We start from the raw sequence: 23735 nt of genomic DNA on the forward strand, positions 1-23735 counted from the left end.
GGCAAAGAGGAAGAAAACATAACGAAAACGAAGCTAAACCTCAGACGAAGAAAACATACGCCGTTAAATGAGACCCCCGCCCAAGACCCTCTGTTCCGTGCCCGCAAAACTGCTTAGCTCGCGGGATCAGAGTGCGTGAGTGCTTTAATACGGTGGAGCCGTTGCGCTTGCATTTGTGGTCGATGTGAATTGTCGTGCCCGATGGTTTTGAATACAAATCAATTATCGATAATAATAATAATTCTTATAAATGTACTTTGCGAAATGTACTTTACAAAATTATAGTAAAGATATTTTTCTTGAAGTATATTATAAAAATTGTGTTAATTAGAACGGTTTAGGATCATTACCTGTTAATTTTCCAGATCTGTATTTACAATATTTGGTGTATTTATTGCATAAATTTTCTTCTAGGTACATTTCAAGAAATTAAAGGTTTGATTTATTTATACTATACCTCCTTTCAACACAATCGAACTTAGTCTTCGCACTTGCCGCATTCCTGTACAGTTACAGTTTGACAAGATTTATCAGTAGGATTGCTCAACGCACCACAACGCAACTTGACATTTCCCATAAGCAGAAAGAGATTTTCTCGTGTAAAAAAAGAGGAAACAACCTCGTTCCCAGGGTGCTCTGCAAACTTGCAATCCTGGGAACGAGGTTGAAGGAGAAACCGTAAGTGGGTGTTTATCACCTAAAACAAAAATTCATCGCTAGGCTTTATGTACATTTTTTAAAAAAATTAAAGAGATAGTTATAAATTAATGCAATATTATGGATTTAAGATTGTCTATGTTAAATGATAATTGCCTGATAGCGAAGCAATAAACATCTGCTATTCTTGCTATTATGTAGCTTATTACATAAGCGTACATATCAGACCTGTTTCATATCCTTAGTATTTTTCCTTTCCAGTTTCCATATTGTACGTCATTTCCGCCTCTCCCTTTTATTGCGACATTCTCCATCTATATAATATTGTGATTGCTACATAAGTTCAGTAACATCTGTAAACCTGAAGAAGGCTGGTATGGCCAGCCGAAATATTGTTATAAAAAACAATATACGTTGTTTTAAATCAGCTTTGCTGTAGTCTTCGGACTTCTCGTTCTTACTGCAAAATTTGAAGATTTTTTTGGTGATCCCCATTTAAACCCACAATTTTCCTTTTGACCCCCCCCCCCCTTTAAAGCCCTATTTTTTTCCACGATCCCCCGTTCAAATCCCATCCGCTCCCCCCCCCCCCCCCCCCCGCCTAATACAAAAATGAACGGTCCCTTAGTGATCAGAATGGGAGATAGTTTTTAGAGTACTGACGATTTTACGTTGGTTTCTTCTTTGCTTCGCCGAACAACTAACAAAACAAAGAGCGGGGAAATATAATCACGTGGTCATCTCTGCCGTTTGAGGTAAACGTCATGTTTATTATTTTGCCTTGTTGAAAGTGTTCTTTAGTTGGATTTACAAGGTGTCACTGCAAGTTAAATAATAGGCAACTTCAGCAAAGACGACGGTGACATCAACGAGCAATAGGTTTAGACTTGCAAAACAACAACTCTGCAAGTACATCACGCTTTTTTGTACAATTCTTTGCCGTCACTGCACGACAACGACGTGAAACTTCCTAGTCTTGTTTCACGTTTTGTGGAGGACCGTGAACACAAGACAACGATTTTCTTTTTCCTCCCCTGAACTTCGATACAATCTTAGAATTCAACTCCGGAAAAATTTGCCAACATTTGACGAATTGAACGAGATAGAATAAACACGATAAAGTTTGAAGTAGCGAAAATTCTTTTTTTAAGTGACGTTTTCGTTGCCGTTGCCGTCCTTGTTGCTCAGTAAGCTCCCTAGTGAAACAGTCCAACGTCAGTCACATCCATCTTCTTTGTTTCGCGGTGTGGCATCAACTGAGGCACTCCTAGCTCTTCGGGTTTCTGTCTCAAGTAACAGAAGTGCTTGGTAAGCTAATGTCTTCAAATCCTCGGGTAAAAACCCTCGAGGGCAGGGTTCCCTGTGCATCCATTCCTCAGCTTTTTTGACCGAGAGGGTCCACTCGGCCTCAAATTGGCACCTTTTGCGATGAAACCAGCTTAGCGCAAGCGCAGTGGCCCAGAGCTGTGAGCTGTTGTCGCATTTGTCGGAGGTCATTAACTCCCGAAGATCTTCTGCGATATAAACCGAGTTGTCAGCCAGCGGCGATGATGCCTGAATGTCGGGCAACTGAAAGCCAAGAACTTCGGCGAAAGAGCAGTCTAGGTTCCAGCTCCCCTGGGCTGACTGTAGACTGATCATGCGCACAAAGGACAAATGTTTCCTCGTGCCAGCCTCCAAGTAGCTATCAAGACTGTTGCTGGACGTGAGTAACTTGGCTCTAAATTTGGACGGATTTTGTTGCCTTTCTCCCAGGACACATCTCGTAGACAGAGGTGGGATGTGCTTTCGTGGGCTTTTGCTGGGAGAATTTTTACAGGAGTCACCTTCTTTTCGCGATCCAGCGTCTTCACTTTGACTCTCTGGCGTGCCTACAAAGGAACAGGATTCGCTTTGAAAATTGAAGCTCAATTCTTTGCATACAATGAGGGTTTTTTTAAGTACCTGCCTTTGCTCGAATTGAATCTTGCTATTCAACTTACCATGCAAATTGTCACGTAGTTGCAGTTGGAGGTCGAGGGACCAGTTGCAAAAAATGTAACGTATGACATAACTGCTAACCTCTGGTGTTAAAACAAGGACGTTAGCTGACACGTCCGACGTTACGTTTTATGTAACTTAAACTAGAAGGTCCAAAATTAAAATTAAAACAACAACAACATAAAAGCACACACACCTAAAAAAAAACGAAACAAAACAACTTCAGATTTTCAAAAGAACAAAGCAAAACAAAAAACAAGACAAAATGTTAAGATTCGGGTAGTTTTGCGCTTTGAAGTTTTTTTTTTTGGCACTTCATTGTAAACCAACGTCTCAGTTTTGGAAAAATAATTTGACTTTAGGGTTCTCATGTGTCGCTTTTCTGGATTTTAAATTCGCTCGTGTCGGTGTCTGTACTTCCCTGTAGAAGATTAAAGGAAATTTAAGGAAAATTTGGCTTTTGTTGCAGCCATCTCCTCCCTGAGCCTTTGGCTTGTACCTACGTAGGTCAAGTACAGTCTACAACATCAGCAGGCCATAAGGGACCTATGAGTATTTCATGGTATCAAGTAGAGTCCCGACACGCTACAAATTATGAGGCCGCTGACAGCCCCATGTAAGGGAATAAGGATTCCTCAATCCGGGAAATTTTTGCTTGTGGAATCCGGAATCCTGGGCTTTGGAATTAGGAATACAGCTCAAGGAATACGGAATCCCACTGACGATTGAAATCCAGAATCCAAGTTCCACTAACAAGGATCCGGTGATGAGTACCTGGAATCAGGAATCAACGGCGTGGAATCCAGAATCCCAAGACTGTCTTGAATTCCCTTACATGGGCAAGACAAGTAACAAACCGATAATCTGCCACGTATATGCGTTACTCACCAGTTCGTTCCAGACGATAAAAATCTACAGGCTCTTCCCCGGACTCGACTGTAAGGTCATTACCACCTTCGGCAAGATATGGCGACAGGTCGTGATCACTTCCATCGGGGCTGGGAAGGCGTCGACCCAGGCCCTCCGTGAGGCCAAAACTTCGCTCTGGGACATATACTTTCCGGTTTCTGTTGAAAACAATGAAATAGTTTTATTTCACCGTTCACGCCATATTAAGTTCATAAAACGAGTACAACAATTTCGGAATGCCTAATACACTGAATTCAAAAACACTACTGATTATGGCTGTGACGGTTTGAAACCCGGGAGTCATTTCATAAGTAGGTTGAGGACGATCGTCCGGGTGAACGTAGTCGTGAATAGGACTGTTGTTGACAGTGACTGACGATTCAACAATCTGTGGCGTAGGTAGTCATCTTCTTAACCATGTCGCACAAGTTGTCGAAACGTCAGTCACTGTTAACAACAGTCCTATTCAGGACTACGTTCATCTGGGCGGTCATGCTCCACCTACTTACTACTAATCATATAGAGCGTTTTCACTCACGTGGCCAGCATTTATGCAAATTTATTGGAACAAAAGAAAGCATTTGCATAAGAAAAGTGTTCAACTCCCACATGATTGGTTCGGGACACAAAAGTGGCCGCCGTTTCATTGTTTTGCGACAACAATATTGCCCCCGTGACGTCATGTGAAAACACTCTATAGAGCTGATTCAATGAAGGTTGCTTTGTGCACTGGGAATTGGCAGTTTGGCATTGGCGCATACGAAACTCACTGCAACGATTTGCTGCAGTGACCACCAAACAATAGCTGTCCAGAGCGCAATTGCCAATGCTCAAACAATACAGGACATCATTGAGACGGCTGGCCATGGCAAAGTCTCATTTCGTGTTCCAAGTAAACACTACTTGTCGACCAGCTCCATAAAGAGTTTTCAATGCAAAATGGACATTCCATCGAATCTCAGTCTCTTAGCCAATGATTTCCAAGCGCATTTTAGAGGGACACAGTTTGAGTCAGTGATTGTAGGTTTGACCATTCGCCACTTTAGAAACGAGAAGGAGACTGGGCCAAGTTAACTTTTGCAACGAATTCTGGGATGTTACGAACGATCCCAGAATCAATTGCGGGACGCATTTTGGCTCCAGTCCCCTTCTCGTTTCCTTAAGTGGCGAATGGAAAACCGCACCTGTGGAGCGTGCTTCACATTCACAAATTTACGCCATATTCTCGCAAACAAGTTTAAAAGCTGTTTATTTAAACATGGTTTAAATTTGTTTTCTTTATAAAAGCTGCTTACTCCACTTTCCTTGATTCCAAATTTAGCGCAATTATGTAACATGCTAAAGTTAATTTGAATTCGGTGTAAAAGCCTGTGTTTAAGTTTTCTGTTATTGTTTTTCATTTCTTAAAAGCTAGTTTAATTAATTATGTTTATTTGGTGTGAATGGGGCATTAGACGCCTAGGTAAACAGTTTAAATGACAATACAGAAATAGCATAAAATCTCACCCTAAGCCGGGGAAGGCTTCCTTTTGAGGGAACTGTAGAGCGCTTAACACTTGGTCGTCATAGCAATACTGATCCCGTGCCACTCGTGCTGTGTGCCTGCAATGTACGCCAGACAGCTGACTAATCCTCTTTATAATCTCGATGGAATCAGAATTGTGGGAATCAAGTGACGCCTGCAGTTCCCTGATCAGCGACCGCGCCAAGAGTTGGTGGATTGTGGGACGCTTGGAAGAACCACCGCTGCGGTTGACCGGAAATGGAATGACTTGTTCCACTTCCTCTTCTCCAACATATCCCCGGATGTTGACGGCACCGAAGTCAGCTGGGACACCTAGTTGCGAAAGAAATTCGCTGTTCTTGTAGATACGAACAGCAGACTCTCTTTCTTGATCAAATTTATCGGAAGCAGGGCTTTTGCTATCACGGGACCAATCGTTTGGCTCTTCATTTACAGCCGACTCCATTTCAGCCATGTCCTTTTTGCTCTCATCTGGACTCTTGTCGTTTTCGTCAATGCTGAAGCCTACACCGCTGTCCCTCTCGTGGGCTCGGACGAGTTTTGGCAACCGCTGGCCATGCTGCTCTTGGGAATCACTGGAACGTTGTAAATCTTCACTCTCTTCAAACTCTCGTTTTATGTCATTGAAAAAGGCGCCAAAATTTAACTCGAAAGCTAAGTCATCTTTCATAGGAGAGCCGGGAGGTTTGAAATTTTTTGAGTACCTAGTGTTGTTATTTTCTTTCTCTTTGCCGGCACAAGGAGTAGGGCTTGGTATTCCTGTGTGGTCAAACCTCTCCTCTTCAGATAACTTCTCATGCAGCTCGCATGATTGGTCGTTCTCGACTTGAACGGAGGGCGCTGTCGTCTCACCAAGGGTTTCTTCATTATAACCATTGCAGATGTGACGCAAAAGCCCATCTGCCATGGCTTCTATTGTTTCGGACTCAGGCATTCTTTCCATTGTCGCGTCAAAGCTCTCTTGTTCGACAAGCGTTCCTTCCTCAGCGTCCTCTTCAAAGTCATCTTCACTTCGCCTTAACTCTTCACCTTCCGTTTCCGCTAGCAGCTGGTCCTCCGACAACAGATCACATTCGTCTTCGAACCAAAATACTTTGACCGAGCTGTTAGAGAAGGATCTCATGCTCCAATCCATCTTCCGTTTTGAGGGTGTTCGAGGAGATTCCTTTTCCTCGCTAGGTGGTCGGTACAGTATCCCATAAATCACCAGTCGCTGATTGCTCTGTACAAATGGCAGAAGTTGTGGCGTTTGAATGACGTCATAACCCTCTGGAAGGTGCCAACTGACCTCTATATCAGTGATCGCGGGCTGAAGTGCTTCTGTAAGAGCCTCCATTACCTAATCATCAAACGGGTAGAATAAAATGCTGTACATTAATTGCTGGACATCCGTCTCGAGCTATTAATATCAAAGGCGCTCTGAATAGAATACTTAGAGGATATATCACAAATAATAGAAAATAACGATCACTGGAGCTTGACAGTAGATCGTTCAACTGTAATATGATCGCCACGTGTGTCTTCTAGGAAGATATTCTACATCTTAATTGGCGTTCCCTTGCCACAAACGCCTGCTCAACCGAGAACAACATTCCTTTCCCAAGCTTAGCCAATCACATTGTACCTTCCAAACCCTATGATTACTCGATCTGTATGAAACTCTGGGAAAGCTTTATGACCTTACTAATAACTGTTAGACTCAGAGATTTAGTCAGATTTTAGAATACTCGGTGCACTGCATAACCTTAGCGAAGGAAAGAAAAGAAGGAAAAAGGTATCTCTAGGGTCACGTTTTTACACCATCACGAGCTTCTGAGTCGTGTTTAGCCTGTCAACACTTAATTTCAAAACTGTTAAAATTGTTCACTTACCACGCGAACAAAACAATGGGAAAGGAATGTGTTCTCGGTTGAGCAGGCGTTTGTGGGGAGGGACGAAATACGAGCTCCTCTGAAAACGACTTCGTGGGAGGCTACTATAAATTAAAGTGGGCTTGACCTTTGCCCACACCTGCCGAGCCCTGGGACATAACCTTGAAACATATCCCTGGGATAAGTCCCTGGTCCCTGTAACATGCCCGCCCACCGTATTATCCCTGAAGATACAGTTTACATTAACTAGCATCTCTCACCATCAGCCATAAAGTGCGCTTGACCCTTACCCGCACCTGACACGCCCTTGGACATATCCTTACAACATATCCCAGGGATATGTCTCTGTTCCCTGTAACATGCCCGTCCCCGCGTCTTCCCTGAAGATACTGTTTACCTTAACTGGCATCCTCTCATCTTCAGCTATAAAGTGGGCTTGACCCTTGCCCGCACCTGCCACGCCCTGTACCAAATTAGGACATGCTTCAGGCCCAATCCCAAACGTGTAAAACCTGACAGTCACAAACAAAAAAAATGGTAATTCTTGAGATGAAAACTAAGTATATAAGATAAAAAACAAACACCTAAAGCATATATGACATAATTATTTTAACTGTATACTTATACCTGCTGTGCGGTGACAAATTATGACGCAACGTAAACAGAAAATATAGGATCCTATTGGATATGCTCACCGGAAGCTAGTTACTGGTCGAGGAACAGATGAGGCCAAGGTATGAACTAGAAAGAGGGCAAGGGGACTAGGGTTTAGACGTCTTCTATAAAGAGCTCGTACGTGAAAAGCAGGTAAATTCTGCAGTGCCGTAGCCAGACCAAACGGCCAACCGAGGCAGGCGGGAGTTGCTAGGGGGGTTTGGGGGCATGCCCCCCCCCCCCCCCCCGAGAAATTTTGAACTTTAGTCTCTCGGAAATGCGATTTGCAGCGTTTTCTGGGCCTTTCGGTAACTTTTTTTCGAGTTAACTTAAGTGGAATTTAAAAAGCAATAATCAGAAACAAGCTACATAATCTGGGTGACCGTTAACCTCGCCAATGGTTTTGATCAGTATTTGTTCAAAAAAAGTTTGAGTTAACGTACGTAGCCCCTTGAGATCGATGATATGGTAATTTTTTCATAGTATATTGACTGAATTGCTGAATTCTTTGTAATATCATGATGCGTTAAAAATATCCGATGATCGCTTACGTAAAATAAAAATGATCGGCGAAATTCGTCAAAATTTTACCGAGGCGAGTGCCTCGGTTGGCCTCATACTAGCTACGGCGCTGTTCTGTCCCGCAATCAGTTTTACCAGTAGACAGCGGCCGAGTAGTAGCTTTGACAACATGCCTATTCAGCCTTCAATTCAATTACAAAGCTGAGGGGTCCCTTTGGTTAACATGGTAGCCAGTTTATGCTATTGTGATGTTATACCACGGGACTGAATAAACAAAACAATCCTTATTCATCCTGGGCTGTATATCGGCCCTCTTCAATCAAGAAAAGGCGGGAAACGAGAGAGTGGTATCAATTAGTCGGCAGCTGTCGAAGGCAGTTCGATGCGTCACAGAGTGTAATTCACTTTGCCGAGAAAGAAAGAAAATATAATCTAAAGAATACGGCGGGTTCAAAGAGATATATTGCCAACACATCAAGAAAACAAAATTATTCTCCTATGAAAATGGCCGCCTTTAATTATATTGTCTGATCTTTCAGTCTGTTTTTTCACGAAACTCTGGAAGAAACTTTAAAGCTCAGTCTTAATTTAGTACAGTTTTATTTCTGGTGTTTTCGCCTTTCCAGACTAATTGTTTCTGTTACGACAAATTTTAAAAAATCAGTCGTAAAAGAAAGGGAAGGTTCGCTGTAATCAGAGACGAGTTTGATGGAAGAGTCGTTTTAAAGTTTACATAAATTCAAAATATCACCTGTTTACTGTTGTACAAAATAAGGAAATTATTCAAACAAGTAATTTGAAGTGAGTTTATAGGTAACTCTATCTCCCTCTCAATATACAGTGTATAAATTGCGAACGAGCATCTTTGTGGTCTATTTTTTAAGATTAACATTTCCGGATTTTTAATTTCATTCTTTTTTGCTCAGTACTTGAAATAACCACATGTCAAGCTATTTTTCTTTGTTTGAATTGATTGATGTAGAGGTGTCAGAAAAACACTTGATCTGACGAGATCTTCCCCCCGCCATGAACTTCAAATTAGTTCTTGTTTCAAGCACTAAGCAACACACAACCAGCGAACAAAAACATCTCAGCAAGAGCAAACATTTCGCTTCATCGAATACAGTATTAATTACAAACTCATGCATTAACTGTCTTGTTTAAATGTTTTCTAACCGAGAAGTCATCCTACTGTCGAATTGCCACATCACTGAGTGGCTTTTAAAGGCCGAAGCATGACTCCATTTTCCGGCATGTTTTTATAGACGATTTCGTGATTTAAAATTGGTATTAAAGCTACGCCGAACGCCTTTTTTCTCCTGACACGGCGCAGTATTTTTCATGACTTAGATATCTCCTAGGATAACACTATTATTTAATACTCCTTAGTTGTAGCTGTTAATCTGGCGCGATAGAGTTGCGATGTAATAAACGTATCTTGATCAAAGTCAAAGTGTTTCCATTAATGTCGGTCCATCAGTACTTTAGAAGTACCTCACTAAGTTCACATTTACCTCACTTTTTTCGTTTTCCATTTGTGAAAATGCAAATCCAAGGAAAAAAAACAATTACGACGCAACAATCTTCGCTAGAAATTACATCAAAACTGTCCTCCGGCTCAAGCCGTGAGGAATTAACTACAAGCGAAAGGAAAAAAAATAAATGAATAAACTCAGGTAGACATTTTTCTTTAATCCTATTGCTTTAAACCGCGGAGATAACTAAAATAAAACTTCTGAGTTTGTTCAGCCGATTTAGTTCCTGCGGTACCCCTAAAATGAAATTTTCAATGGCAGAAATAAATTACCCGGCAAAACAACAAATTGGTTTTTTCTATTTTAAATCATCCGTCATAATTAAAAATATACTCCGTGTCTAAATACAAAGCAATCTTTTCTACGCGAAACAAGGCGAATATAAACAACATTTCAAAGTCCGTATGGATATCTAATGTTATGGCAGAAAAAGAACTATTTCGCTAATAGACGATATCGAAATAACGTTTAATAACTTTAACGTTTGAGGAACACACTGATGGTGAATTTTGTACTGAAAACATATATGGCGAAATATTCATCTGTGATACTAAGGAAGGTATACGTTGTATGGTGTATGTATTAAATGTCCATGTTTGTTCAGGAAGTACGTCTAATCGTAACTAAAATGATCATGTTTTAGTTAATGTTTTCTATGCAATCTTAGGCTAATTTTTAAAACCCAAATATCGAAAGAACATCGAATAAACCATCCTACTTCATTTTCAACCGTGCAAGAGAGAGGTGTTCTTAAAAAAAGAAAGAAAAAAATGAAAGACTAAGTCAGCTACATATCTATGCTGTTATCAGTTCAAGAAGTGACGGTCTGTCTGTTTTCTTGCTGTTAGTTTATCTAGTCAGGTCTCTTAGCATCAAGATCGTTACAGAGTTGACAAAAGCACCAAACTTTGCACAGTTATAGCTTATAGCATTACTATAAATATTAGAGGGGGTGCCCATCGCAGATATGCCTATGACGATAAATTTAGGGGATTAAAGTTTTGAAAATTTCACTTGCTGGGTGTCCTGTGGTTTTCGTACAGAAAATTCCTATTTAATACCATAAATCACTAAGAATACCGTTCTCATGTTGTACACAACAATTTCAGTTGTATATCTATCAATCCTATCCGCAACTTAAAGTATATTTGTTCAAATAAGCTATTTTTGGATATTAATCTATGATGCTGGTACCCAGTCCCCTTCTTCCATAAGTCATTTCCAAGATGGCGGCGTCCATGCTTATCTGCAGAATCTGTAAGTATCCTGCCTTTGATATGCTATTCTTTCTTTTTAAAATATAGTTTTTTCTGTCGAGAAACTTTCGTTTCATAGTTAAAGATTATTTTTAAGCGTTTGACCACTTGATTTGCCTTTAGAAAGCATTTTTTGTGATCGTTTGGCCAACGCGATTCAGGTTCAGATTCAGATTCAGATTTTTTGTTTTGCAAGAACACACGGCAAAGTAGCTCAGGCGTTCGAGTTGGTCACTATGGTGTGCATTTAAGAGGAGTAAACATGTGTATATATATATATATATTTACAAGTAATGGGAAAAAGTGTAAAATCTTACGTACTTTTTTTTAGATTAAAACAATAACAGGTGATACATAATTGTAATAATACTCACTTAAAATTTCAGAAACAATGGCATTCTCTTGGAATCGTTGTATTATATGTCAGAAAACAACAAAAGAAGAGCTAAGGTGTCCATTAAGAGCTAGTGGAGATAGAGCAGATCCTAAGCTTGTTTATGGATCATTTATCCAGAATGTTTCTGAGTTTATCGCATTAAATACCCTTCCAGTCCCTCTTTCCCTTCCTCTGGACATAGATGCCGATAATTTGTTCGAGAAAGAAGCTTCATGGCACAAGTCGTGTCATTTACTATTCAGTACGTCTAAGCTTAACAAAGCAAAAGAAAGACTATCACGTAAACCAAAAGAAGAACAATCCCTGCCAGATGATGATGACGCCCCAGCTTGCAAAACACGAAGGCTGTCTTCTTACAGTAAAGACGACTGTATATTGTGTGGTCAGGGTGGCCATCTGCATGAAGTTTCTACATTCGCCACTGATGAGAAGCTCCGCCGAATGATAACAGAGCTCCAGGACAGTACGCTTCTGCCTAGAATTTGTGGAGTTGATCTCGTGGCAGCTGATGCAAAATACCACCTCAAATGTATGACAGACCTGCGAAATCGTTACAGGCACCACACATCTAGAAAACGGCAAGAATCGTGTGAAATGGACGAAGAGAGAATAAAGGAGTCTCAGGCCTTTATTGAGTTGATTGAATACATACAGACTTCCGTTGAAAATGACAAGTTGATGTTTTTCCTTTCTGAGCTTCATTCTTTATATGTAAGGCGGCTTGAAACCTTAGGCGTTCAAAAAAATGTAAACAAAACTAGACTTAAAACTTCGTTACTGGAAAACTTCCCAGAAGCTCAAGAGCAAAATGATGGCAGAAATGTTGTCATAATATTCCCGAAAGCTATCCAGAGCATGGTCAAAGAGGCAATGCAGCAAAGAGACTTCTCAGAGGATGCTGTGATTTTAGCTAAAGCTTCAGCAATTGTGCGCAAAGACATTTTTAGTCACAAAGGCTTTCAATTTTCTGGAAATTTTACGGAAGACTGCCAAGAATGTTCAGTCCCTGCTAGTCTAAAGTCTTTGGTGTCGATGATATTAACTGGCATAAACATTGAGAATACTGAAGTGCAAGAATCACAGGCATGTTTAACAGTGTGCCAGACAATCTTTTTCAATGCCAAAGAGCGACCAACCACAAAGTCAAAAACTGGACAGACACGGCATACTAAATCACGGGAACCACCTCTTCCTTTGTACATTGGGTTCAATGTGTATGCATTGACGAGGAGCAAGACACTAATAGCAAAGCTGTATCAGATGGGGATCTCAGTGTCTTACCAAAGGATCATAGAATTGGAGGACATGCTTGCTATCTCTATTAGTGAGCGCTTTGAAATGGATGGCTGTGTGGTACCTGCTTGCCTCAGAAAGGGAATTTTTACTATAGGAGCTCTTGACAACATAGATCACAATCCATCTTCTACGACGGCAGCTTCTTCGTTCCATGGCACCGGTATTAGCGTGTTTCAGTTACCAACAACCAATAATCCTGGCGAGGAAAGACTGCCAGTAACTCTACCACCTCAAGGGACAGGACACGTGCTTCCAAAGGAATACGCTACGGTTCACCCAGTAGAGCTAGATCCTAGTAAAGCAGTTGTCCCAGTGTGTGTAATGACGGAATCAGTAAGTTGTATGGCTACAGAGAAACAAACGGAAGTAACTTGGGTGGAGCATTCTCTACGAAAATTGGAGGAAGTATCCATTTCTTCTAGTGATACAGTGACTTGGGCTGCATATCACGCCTCAACCCAGACTGAAGAGCACCCACCTGCCTTGACCGCGCTACTTCCCCTGTTCTATGAGAAGGCAGCTACCCCAGCGATGGTGAAGCATGGTATGGATGTCTTGCGGCAAGCTATAACCTTTCTCAACCCAAATCAGGTTCCTGTCATCACCGTTGACCAGCCCCTTTTTGCTTTGGCGAAGTTGGTTCAGTGGAAGTGGCCTGTCTCCCATGGAGAGCAAGCGTATGTCGTCATGCTAGGTGGTCTGCACATTGAAATGGCACTATGGAGTACGGTTGGTGATTTGCTGGATAAATCAGGCTGGACTACCGCTCTTAGTGAAGCTGAAGTCGCCTCATTTGGTGTGGCGGATTCCTTCCTTAAAGCAACGCATTTAACAAGAACAAGGTAGGGCGAAGTGAGAACAATAATAGTGACTGTGAACACTCACCAGGTGGTCATAAGAATGAGTGATATCAGTAAAGCTTAATCATTAAGCTATTATTTAATTTTTCTGCGAGTGAAAAGTTTAGTGGAGTCTGGTGTTTTGTACCAAACGAAACTTGTTTTTAATTGTGCCTAAAATTAGGGAGCTGCTGAGAAAAACCCCCTTGTTTTAGTCACAATTACAGCTATTTGGGAACGGCAATATGATTTTTTTTTTCAGGCATGCCGATCAAGTTACCGCTCTGGCTCTGAACAAACTAAAGAGAGAGGCATTTTCCCAGTGCTTAGATGAGACATCAATGTCTACATGGGAGGAAGTGAGGAAGAGGAGAAGCCCGACGTTTCTTTTCTGGGACTCCATCATAGAGTACGAGACACTTGTGTTACTAGTTGTACGTGCACAGCGTCAGCATAACTTCAATTTGTATGTCGAGGCCCTGGAAGATCTTGTACCTTTATTCTTTGCTCTTGATCACGTAAACTATGCACGTTGGACACCTATCCATATACGTGATATGAAGTCTCTTCCACTGAGCATTGCACGGGAGTTCCAGAGGCAAGGCCACTGGGTTTTGTCTAAGACAGGGAACAGATTTTCCGCTATCCCCTTTGATCAGGCCCATGAGCAGGAGAACAAGGTGATCAAGAGTGCAGGTGGTGCAGTTGGTCTTACAGAGAACCCTGTAGCCTTTAGGTGAGTATAGAAATCTAATAATGAAAATCATACACCTCATACTGTATTACCAAAAATTTTTAAAAAAGGTCTTTACATAAAAAAGCATCGAAGAGTTATATTTACGGATTGCAGTATAAACACAGCTGGAAAAAATGTATGGAAACACACCACGGTAAAATGAGAGACCATTTATAAATAAGACTGGTAATACTGAATTAAGTTTTATTTTGTTCCTTTTCCAGACGATGGATGCTTTCAGGCCCTGAGACAACAAGAATTTTGCATCAATTTGAGGAGCAATATCTATTAAACAGTGAGGAGTCTACTGACCGTACAAATCATGAAATGGGACTAAGTGCACAAAAGACTTTTAAGCAACAAGTGAACAATTTGGCAGATGTGATAAAGAGAATGGGGAATCCTTTCCTTGATGACTTCCCAGAGCTTGTCACCATGGACAGCAGAGATTGCATGGATGACGCTGTTGCCGAGTCAGTGATTAACCTTAGGCAGCTCGGTAAAACACAGTACCAGGAGTATGTGAAGGCAGTCATCAAGGATAGGACAATCTCAATTAGCAGTTCTATCAAGAAAAACAAACTTCCCCTTTTCAGCAAACAACCTTCGCGTACCAAATCGAAGCAGTCGAAGACAATCAAAGCACTACAGAACAACGTCTCCCTATTTGCTCAACTGTACATTGCTATGCAGAACCGCGATGCAGACCTTGGAGAATTCTTTTGCCACGAGGTACAGTCATTTCCTCCATCATTGTCTGAATTTGGAAATCTTCGTCTCCCAAGTAACAAGTCCGAGCTAGTTAAGTGCATCGTGCAGCCTCGACAGCCCGAGCCTCCAACAGAGTTCGACTGCAAGATATGTGACGGTGCTGTAATTGTTCATTGTCTTCCTGTGACAGGGGTGATCACCTTCGATGACTATGCAGAGAACGTCTTTATTCCTCACATCTGCAATCAGAGTAGCAGAAGAGTAGATGTCGTTTGGGACACCTATGTATGTGGTAGCCTAAAAGATTCGACACGTGAAAAGAGGGGAAAGGGCATTCGCCGTAAGGTTTCTGGTGCCACCAAGGTCCCTCCAAACTGGATGCAGTTCCTGCGTGACTCAGTAAACAAAGAAGAATTGTTTGCGTTTCTGACGAATAAGGTTGCTGAATACAACTAGCCGGAAAACAAGACGGTCTACATTACTTCAGGTTTTCAGAATTTTGATATTCTTATCATTTCATTTTTATATAGGATTAAAATCATCTTTATTTGAAATGATTTACAGTCATTTTGATTTTGTCCTTTAGGGGCTTCTGTGATCTCCATTGGCTCAGACAGATCCATGCCTGAATGCAACCATGAGGAGGCAGACACAAGGATCGTCGTCCATATTCTTCATGCTATTCAAGATAACGAGGCGAAATCAGTACTTGTCAGAACCGTTGATACGGATGTCCTTGTTATTTTGATAGGAACGTTTCAGCATCTCAGAGCAATCCAGCCTGACCTGGACCTGTGGGTGGGGTTTGGAACAGGACGCAATTTCTCATTCATAAGCATCAACACTATCTGTGCTGGACTAGGGGACGCCCGCTCACGATCTTTACCTGTCTTCCACGCGTTGACTGGCAGTGACACCACCTCCACGTTCTATGGAAAGGGCAAGAGGTCCGCCTGGCAGGCATGGGAAATGTATCCTGCCATAACGCAGACCTTCGAGTTCCTTGCCAATAACTCATTCCACAAGCTAACGGTTGATTCTGACCATTTCCAGCGCATTGAAAGGTTTATAGTCATCCTGTTTGACAAGTTGAGCCCTTTAAATTCCATAAACAAGACAAGAATGGAACTCTTCTGTAAGAACAACAGAGACATGGACAGGCTTCCACCAACGCAGGTTTACATGACAATTTCTTTGTAGAGTTTCCGTTTTGGTTTTCACCTTTGAATTTTTATCATTTTTAAAACAAAACATTTTATTCTATTATTCTCGAAAGGATGCCCTTCTACAACATGTCAACCGCTCAATCTACCAAGCTGGAATCTGGACAACCAGTGTTGACTCACAGCAGATAGTACCATCCCCTGAAGAGTTCTCCTGGAAAAAAGAGGACGGTGCATGGGTTCCGAAGTGGATAAGCATCCCTGAAGTATCAAAAGCATGCAGAGAGCTCATTCGGTGTACTTGCAAAGGAGTATGCAAGAGATGCAAGTGTTCCAAAGCGTCGTTGGAGTGCACACCACTTTGTAATTGTAAATGTGTGAACACTGTAGATAATTCCTGAACAGTCGCTTATTATCAGCAGAACAGTCAACCAATGCAAAAAAAAAAGATATCATTTTTATTGTGCAAAGCTAGCACTTTGTCCATTAAGGTTCATGTCACATTTTCGCACTCCCTGGGAATCAGCAGTGTGTACTTGGAAGATGACCGAGTGGAGATTGGGTTCTATTGTTTAGGATATGATTCCGTTGAGACCTAAAAGTTAGATTATAACGATCGCAATTTTGAAAGATGACTTTAAGATCTAACTTTTAAATGGATATGTAACAGGAAGCGGCCTGTATGTAATTTTCACTGGCCAGTCTTGGCAATGACAATAAACGTGGCCGCACTTACAGAGAGGAGACTGGGTACCAGATAGTATGTTTGTTAAACTAACGTAAATAGCTTAGTAATTACTTAAAATCACCAATTTCTCTTTAAAAATTCCATTCTCATGTTTGTTCAAGCCCAAATTACATGAAAAGAACACCTGCCACATCCTACCACAGGAAGCCCAATTGGCTGTCACAGGTGAAATTTAAAGACCCGATTTATCCTTAACTAGAACCTTTTGCAATGGGCACCCCCTCCAGTATTGATCAGTAGGTGCTAAAGAAGCTCTGTGCCAAATTTGGTGCTTTTGTCACTTCTGTAACGATCCGGTCCTTTTTTTGCACTAAGAGACCTGACTAATCAGGGCAGATTGCACATTATGGCAGAACTACAGAACTAGTTCCTAACAACGACATTATATAATTGGCAACAACTTTCAATTGGTAACACCTCTAGTGCAGAATTCGCTCGGTTAAAAAAACTTCTGTTAATTGAAAAAAAGTAACCATAAAAAAGGATCACAATCAATACTGTGTAATGAAAAAAATCATATTTGCTGGAAACAAACTAACCCTAAAAGAATTATTCACATAATTAATAGAAAGAGGGATTTCAAAAACAAATGAAAAAGGAATATACAAAACTTACCGAGTGGTATAGGAATTTTGGCGAACAAAATCCACAACCTCTGGTGTGTTAGACACGCCGCCATCGGTCAGCAGAAATACTGTTCTCCCGATTCCAGGTTTTGTGGGTTTTTCAAAGATAAACTCCAAAGGGAGCAAGAGATTTGAACCACCAAGATCAGCCCTCATTTTCTGAACGTACGCGCAAGCTTTGGTTAGCGTCGATTCGTTATAGGCTTGACTTTCTTGGAACAAACTTCGATAATATGATCCAAAGCCGATGATGTTAAAGTGACAGTTCGTAGGTAAACTCTTGAGGCAAAGTATCAAAGTTTCTTTAACATGAAAAATGTGGTCGCCACTCATACTCCCACTGCGATCAACAAGGAAGATGTATTCTCCGATAGCGACAAGGTTGGTAAGTTTAGGAGTGTAGTTTATCATGATTGCCGCTTTCTTGTGAAAATCCTCAATCGAGTCGGACTGGTTTGCGCTCTCATCCATTTTATCGTCCAAGTGTGAAGAGTCGAAATCCTTTTTGCCCTCCTCTATCAGCACGTAGGGGTCAAAGGGATGCGCGAGGTGAAGAACAACCTCTAACTCTCGATCATAAGTGTGCGCTTCGGCCGTGGTGATATGAATACGCGAAGCGTTTACCGCCCGGCAGTCCGCGTCCACTTGTATCGCGTGCGTGCGAGACGAGCAACCGGCTAACAAACAAGGCGCGGAGACTTCTAGTTGAAGCTCAAAGCTGTAAGGTTCCTGTGTCTTGCGTGGAATGTTGGAAATCAGCATTTGCGAGCCGTAAATATCCGATTCTATGTCTTCCTCGCTGGCGAGCCGCGGCGTAAAAACAGACGGCAGAATAAACAGTGAGCCACCAGTTGGTTTGTCTGTTCCTAGTTCTGTAATGAGAGTCACTTGAACAAATACTGAGCAGAGTGGAGGAATTCTGCCTAAACTCAAGGAAAACAGATCATCATCTCGCTCTTCTAAAGCGAACGAGTGTTTCTCGGAGGTATGAGTAATAACTTTGGAAATTTGCGAACTCACATGACGTTCTTCCACAGTCGCTTCAAATTCGACCACTGTCGCTCTCTCGTCTTGCGGAAAAATAAACAAACCTTCGATGTTATAGTCGCAGTCGTTGTAGTACGTTAGCGTCGCTAAAACACGCGCTGCAAAACCGTTTACTTCCGCAAATATACTAGAAGCTTTAAGCTGAAGATTGCAGTTTGTGTGACGATTTACAAGTCCCGTCATTTTTAAAATTCCCCAAATCACTCGTGAGCGGTCAGTTTAATTTCGTCGCTTTTCCCCTCAAGCAGTGCAAGCTGTTTTCAGATAATATATTCGCAAGTCAGATTATTTCGAAGACAAAAGAAGGAAATATACAACCGAAACGCGACGAGGCATTTTGTCAAGTCGAGATTATTTCCTCGACTATTTAAAAAAATATATCCCCTCTCATTTTCATAAACTCCAGATGGGCATATTATTCTAATTTCCCCGGTACGCTTTGAGTTTTTGACTTGAAAACAATTTATTGCCTAAGAGTTTTTTGAGCTCAACATCCGTTTTAAGCTCGCGAGCCAATAAATGGAGTTCACACGCTAGTCAATTAGACTGAGAATCCATTCAAATGCATAATTTTTTTTGATCGAGCAATTGTGAGACCTACGATTCGACAAATAAGCCAATGAGAGCCAAGGAATTAACCAGAAATATCTCCCTCTTTGAAATATTGACCAATCATATTGCGGTTTTTCGCAGTGGAGAACGATTTTTGTAATTGATAAACAGGAGTTTAAAAACATCATTTTGGTTATAATTCAATTCTAAATGTTTCCTTTCAAAGACCTGTTGGCTTATTTATCGCTTATCTCGCATTTACCAAAACCTGGTCCTTTATTTTCATCGCGCGAATTTTGGCATTTGCAGTTTTCAGAAATTTTTCAATTCATATAGGCGTTAAGGGGTTACAATAAATCAAAATTTACGATCACGAGCAATGATTGTCGAGCTATTACTTAGGTAAATTGATTTTGTCCTTGCAAAATAACAGTCCAGAAAAACTACAGCATATACAACACTGTTTTAAAAACCTCATTTCGGTCGATAAGAAACTCAGAATTTAAATCATACTGCAATTTTAAGATTCATCTCCCGATTCTACTGTATATGTTTTAGTTCAGCTCAAAGTGCCTGCAAGTTTCAATTTGCTAAAGAAAATTTCACAAGTATACTAAAGACTAATACGATTTATCTCGGTTTTATTAAAACTTTATCGCCTTTTTATCAGTTGAAAGAAATTTATTAGGATTTCTTTGTCCTTTATCAAAGCGATCAGCAGCAGCGTCGAAACTGTTTCAAAACAATGTCAAAACTGTTCTCTGACCAGATAAAGCGAAAGATAAGTAGGAAAGAAAACGATCGAGTTCTCTGGTCTGATGGGACGACACGCCAGCAAATGGACGTGATTTAGTGCTTTAAAATTGAAGGAAACCGGTTTTTCTGCTTGTTCCTCGAAGCGTTATTATCAACATTCAGAGTCTCCTCATTGCTCTCCATAAATTTGTTACGGTACTAGTAAGGAGAATTCGTTTAAAAATCCACCCTTAAATAATTATTTCCTATATTCCCATAAACTATTCTTCATTTTGTAGGAAAGCTATACAAAGAGAAACTTTAATACTGATTATTTTCAGGGCTAAGGTTCAGACTCAGTTACTTGTTACAAAATAGAAAAAGAGAGTGAAAAAATGTGATCAAAATAAAAAAGGTCCTGTCTTTAACACATAGGTTTACAATTTTTTATCCAAATAGTACAGTTGTTTTGCATAAAAAGCAAATCTCTGGCCGAGGTTAGACGATAAGCGACCTTCTAGAGACAAAATTACATTTTTACAAATAGTCATTTACTAAAAACTAGCGCTCTTTTCCTTGAGGTTAATACTAAAATTCTCCTTCGATGCAGGAGGGCAGAACTTTCGACCGAGAGAACTTCTCGAAGCTAACGGTTACAATATGTGGCTGGGCACACAAATGGCGAGAAAAAGAAAGAAATGGCGGGAAAAAAATGGCGGGGAAAAGAAAGCAGCTGGCGTTAGACACGGGACATTTGACACATTAAAGTTCAAGTTTCCTTTCGCTTCACCTGACTGGCTGAGCTGAAAGACGATACGCTGCTATAGTGCGGTTTATTTCATGGTATTTTGTGAAGAAATCCGTGAAAAGACTAATAGATAAACGCAGCAAGTTGAAAAACCTCTGCTTGTAGAACAGGGGCGGATTCAGGATTTTTTTTAGGAGGGGGTGCATTCGTCTCTTGCTCTACTTCAACACCAATAAACCACATAGTTTTTTTTTTCGCAGAATACCAGTTGTATTAGAATACCGCAGGTCATCTCAGGGGGGGGGGGGGGGTGCGCACCCCCTGCACCCTCCCCCTAGATCCGCCCCTGTAGAATAACATGAAACAAAATATTATTCTAAATATAATGAAGAGAAACAAGAGTTTCAGACGAAAGTCTGACTTTGAGAGCGCTGTAATTGTGGGCTAAGGAAATTTGAGGAGTTGTGAGATAAGAGATCATTTATGTAATTCACACAGTCAATTGTGGCTAGAGACATGCACACAGAAAAATCATTGTAAGCAACCTAGCTATGCATATTTTAAAAGCTTAAAAAGCCACTTCGTTTGTTGGTGTTAATTAAGCTCAACGTTTTAGCTTAACATTTATGACCGAATTCGCCAATGAACATTAAAAGCGAAATACATTTTAAATTCATGTCTGAAAACTTTGCCGGTTACGTATGTAAAAAAAAAAGAGAAAATTTTGGGACCGACCTGGACGGAGTTTGACTAGAGCCTTTTCCAATTCTTTTAGCGCAGGATTTGAGCTTGAATATAATACGAGGTTAATACTATAATCAACTTTGTTTTGACATTATAATTCTCAGGTGAGAGGAAGCTGCGAAAGCCAACAAATTCTAACAGTTTTAGAACCGTCACAGAGTATTTTTTTAAATGAAATTTTTAAATTCCTTTCACATAGCGTACTGAAAGCTTTTTCTGTCGCCTATAAGTAATTCCCCGAGAGTTTACACGTCCCACTATAGTAACGTAAGTATTTTGTAGTGAAATACAAATGTGAAGAAATTGTATTGAGAGAAGTGTCACCGGTAAGACAAGGTTGACGCAAATCGAAAAGAAAGTTACGTCAAAGAATCTTTTCAACAAAGGCCCAATTGGTAATGGTTTGGGAACAAATGGAGAAATTCACTGAACAGCGCCGAATTCAATTCTCATCCTGAGTAATTAATGAAATCGCGCTAATGTGTTTAGCACGGACTAGCCTGTAATACAAGCGTCTCCTCAGGTTTGCACAATGTGCGAAGGCGAGATTAAAACAAAAAGGGGCACTCTAAACTTTTAGGCATTTTTGTCTTCGCGTCAACTTACGCACTGTTGTTTTATGGGGCCGTATTTAATTGCAGTAGTCTTTTTCACATTTGACTTGAAAAAAGGTTAGTCAGAAGCAAAAAATGTGACGTTACCGTCTTGTCACAGTGTTGTCAGTATCGAGAAATAAAAAATCGCAAGTGAAAACATCTCTTTTTTTTACTTAGGTTAATTACAGATCCTCGGAATTTAACAAAACAAATTTAGGATTCTTCCTGTTATGCTAAGGCCAAACTGGGCAAATGATGAAAAATAAAACTCTAATTTGACTTCAACAAATTATAGCTGATTTTAATTCTTCGTGACCCAAACCAAAAACGAAAAAGTGTTAACCTTTCGATAATCATCAAAGGTTTGAAGTCCGCGATATTAAATCCACTAAACTCGAAGTTGTTTTTCATCTTTTGTTAATTATGATAGCCGGTTAAAGGCGATATTTTCCCGAAACGATTTGCCTGGTGTTTATGCTTAATTGCGTCCTCTGTGGAGATCGTTTTTCCTAGTTTCGATGGCTATGCCACAATTGAGATCATGCCCTATAAAATCGTCCTGCTTGATTTTTCTTTCCTTTTTTAAATCCCCAAACGACAAATCTCTATTTTTCAAAAATTCCTCCATGCCAATTTATAATTTTAATCTTATTTTTGGCCCGTTTAGATCATATCCGCGTGGAAACGGAAGGAAAGGTTCATTGTATAACATCTCCGGCGTTTTTTTTTTTTTAACGACGACTGAAGACAGCCATTGTTGAAGGAGGTTTTAAACAAAATTTCAGCTTGATCCTTTTGCTTAACATCAGAGAAAATTGTCTTGTTATGGGAGTTGGAAACCTCGACGCTGGAACACGAAGGACCCCAATTCATCTCTGAACAACATTTCACCTTAATCTAAGCACCTGCTTGTCACCTTTCATCTCCTTCATTCAGTTTAATTATACATATATTTGATTTTGACAACTTTGTGCTCCATGAACGGATGATTAAATCTCTTATCTTTCTAAATAAAAGAAGGATGGATGAACAAATATTAGGTGAACGTGAAATTTTTATGTATTAGCTCTACGTGATGATTAAGAAGGAAATATAACGCATGTTAAAAAAAGATTAAGCGATACGTCTGCTTAAAAAATGTAAAAAAGAAAAAAGATGCACAAAAAAAATGAAGAGAGATAAATCCACAAATCCATGAAAAGTCGAACCGAAAACATTCCGATAAAAATCTTGTTCCACCATCCGCCTGCACTTCCTTCCATCTAATCCTACGATCCTAAAAGCTTTCCTAAAAACCTGTACCATCAAAATAGAACCTCGTAGCAAATGCCTAGCAAAAGAAAAAACTGGACTGAAAAGGGACAGAAGAGGGGAAGAGAAAAAGCGAGAAGTTAAAGTCGAGTTTGTCTTGTTACTCATGTCTAAACTCCAACAGGCCCGGTCTTCGGAAGCTAATACACTGCATCTGGGACAGAAGGCCGCGAAATTGTGCTCGACCTATAAACGGTTTGGGCAGTTTTTTTTTCCTTTTACAGCCAGACTTTTTACAGCAAAATTCCCAGACACAAATGGGTTAAACGTTAAACCAAATCGTTATAAGAAAGGATAAACCATGTAAGGGCAAGGCTATATGAAGGTGAAGTTGTTTGAGCAAGATACGCCTTTATTACGGACCGTTCATTTTTTATCAGGTAGTGGAGGCCGGCGGGATTTGAGGGGGGGGGGGGGGTCATGAAAAAAATGTGGCTTTAAAGGGGGGGGGGGGTAAAAAAAACATAGTGGGTTTAAAGGGGGGGTCACCAAAACAATTCTTAAAATTTTGCAGAGACAGCACTTGTAATAATCTAAGCAACCCACCAGAATGCCGAAAACCAACGTTTCTGACATT

General features: G+C 40.6%; 2 protein-coding genes across 2 annotated transcripts; one reads left to right on the plus strand and one right to left on the minus strand.

Moving 5' to 3' along the window:
• Window positions 1–1285: 1285 nt before the first annotated feature.
• LOC140942805 (von Willebrand factor A domain-containing protein 5B1-like) lies at window positions 1286–19296 on the minus strand. The gene is made up of 5 exons (XM_073391813.1): window positions 17415–19296; window positions 7340–7454; window positions 5053–6410; window positions 3526–3704; window positions 1286–2528 (listed from the first exon to the last, which is right to left on the minus strand). The coding sequence occupies exons 1-5, from the start codon at window positions 18653–18655 to the stop codon at window positions 1873–1875; spliced, it is 3549 nt and encodes a 1182-aa protein (XP_073247914.1). The 5' UTR covers window positions 18656–19296; the 3' UTR covers window positions 1286–1872.
• On the plus strand, window positions 13134–16452 carry LOC140947654 (uncharacterized). Its single transcript, XM_073396819.1, has 5 exons — window positions 13134–13444; window positions 13704–14177; window positions 14402–15342; window positions 15475–16064; window positions 16165–16452. Exons 1-5 carry the CDS (start codon window positions 13134–13136, stop codon window positions 16450–16452), a joined length of 2604 nt encoding a protein of 867 aa, XP_073252920.1.
• Window positions 19297–23735: the final 4439 nt, after the last annotated feature.

The sequence above is a fragment of the Porites lutea genome, chromosome 1, assembly GCF_958299795.1.
Source record: "Porites lutea chromosome 1, jaPorLute2.1, whole genome shotgun sequence".
NCBI lineage: Eukaryota > Metazoa > Cnidaria > Anthozoa > Scleractinia > Poritidae > Porites > Porites lutea.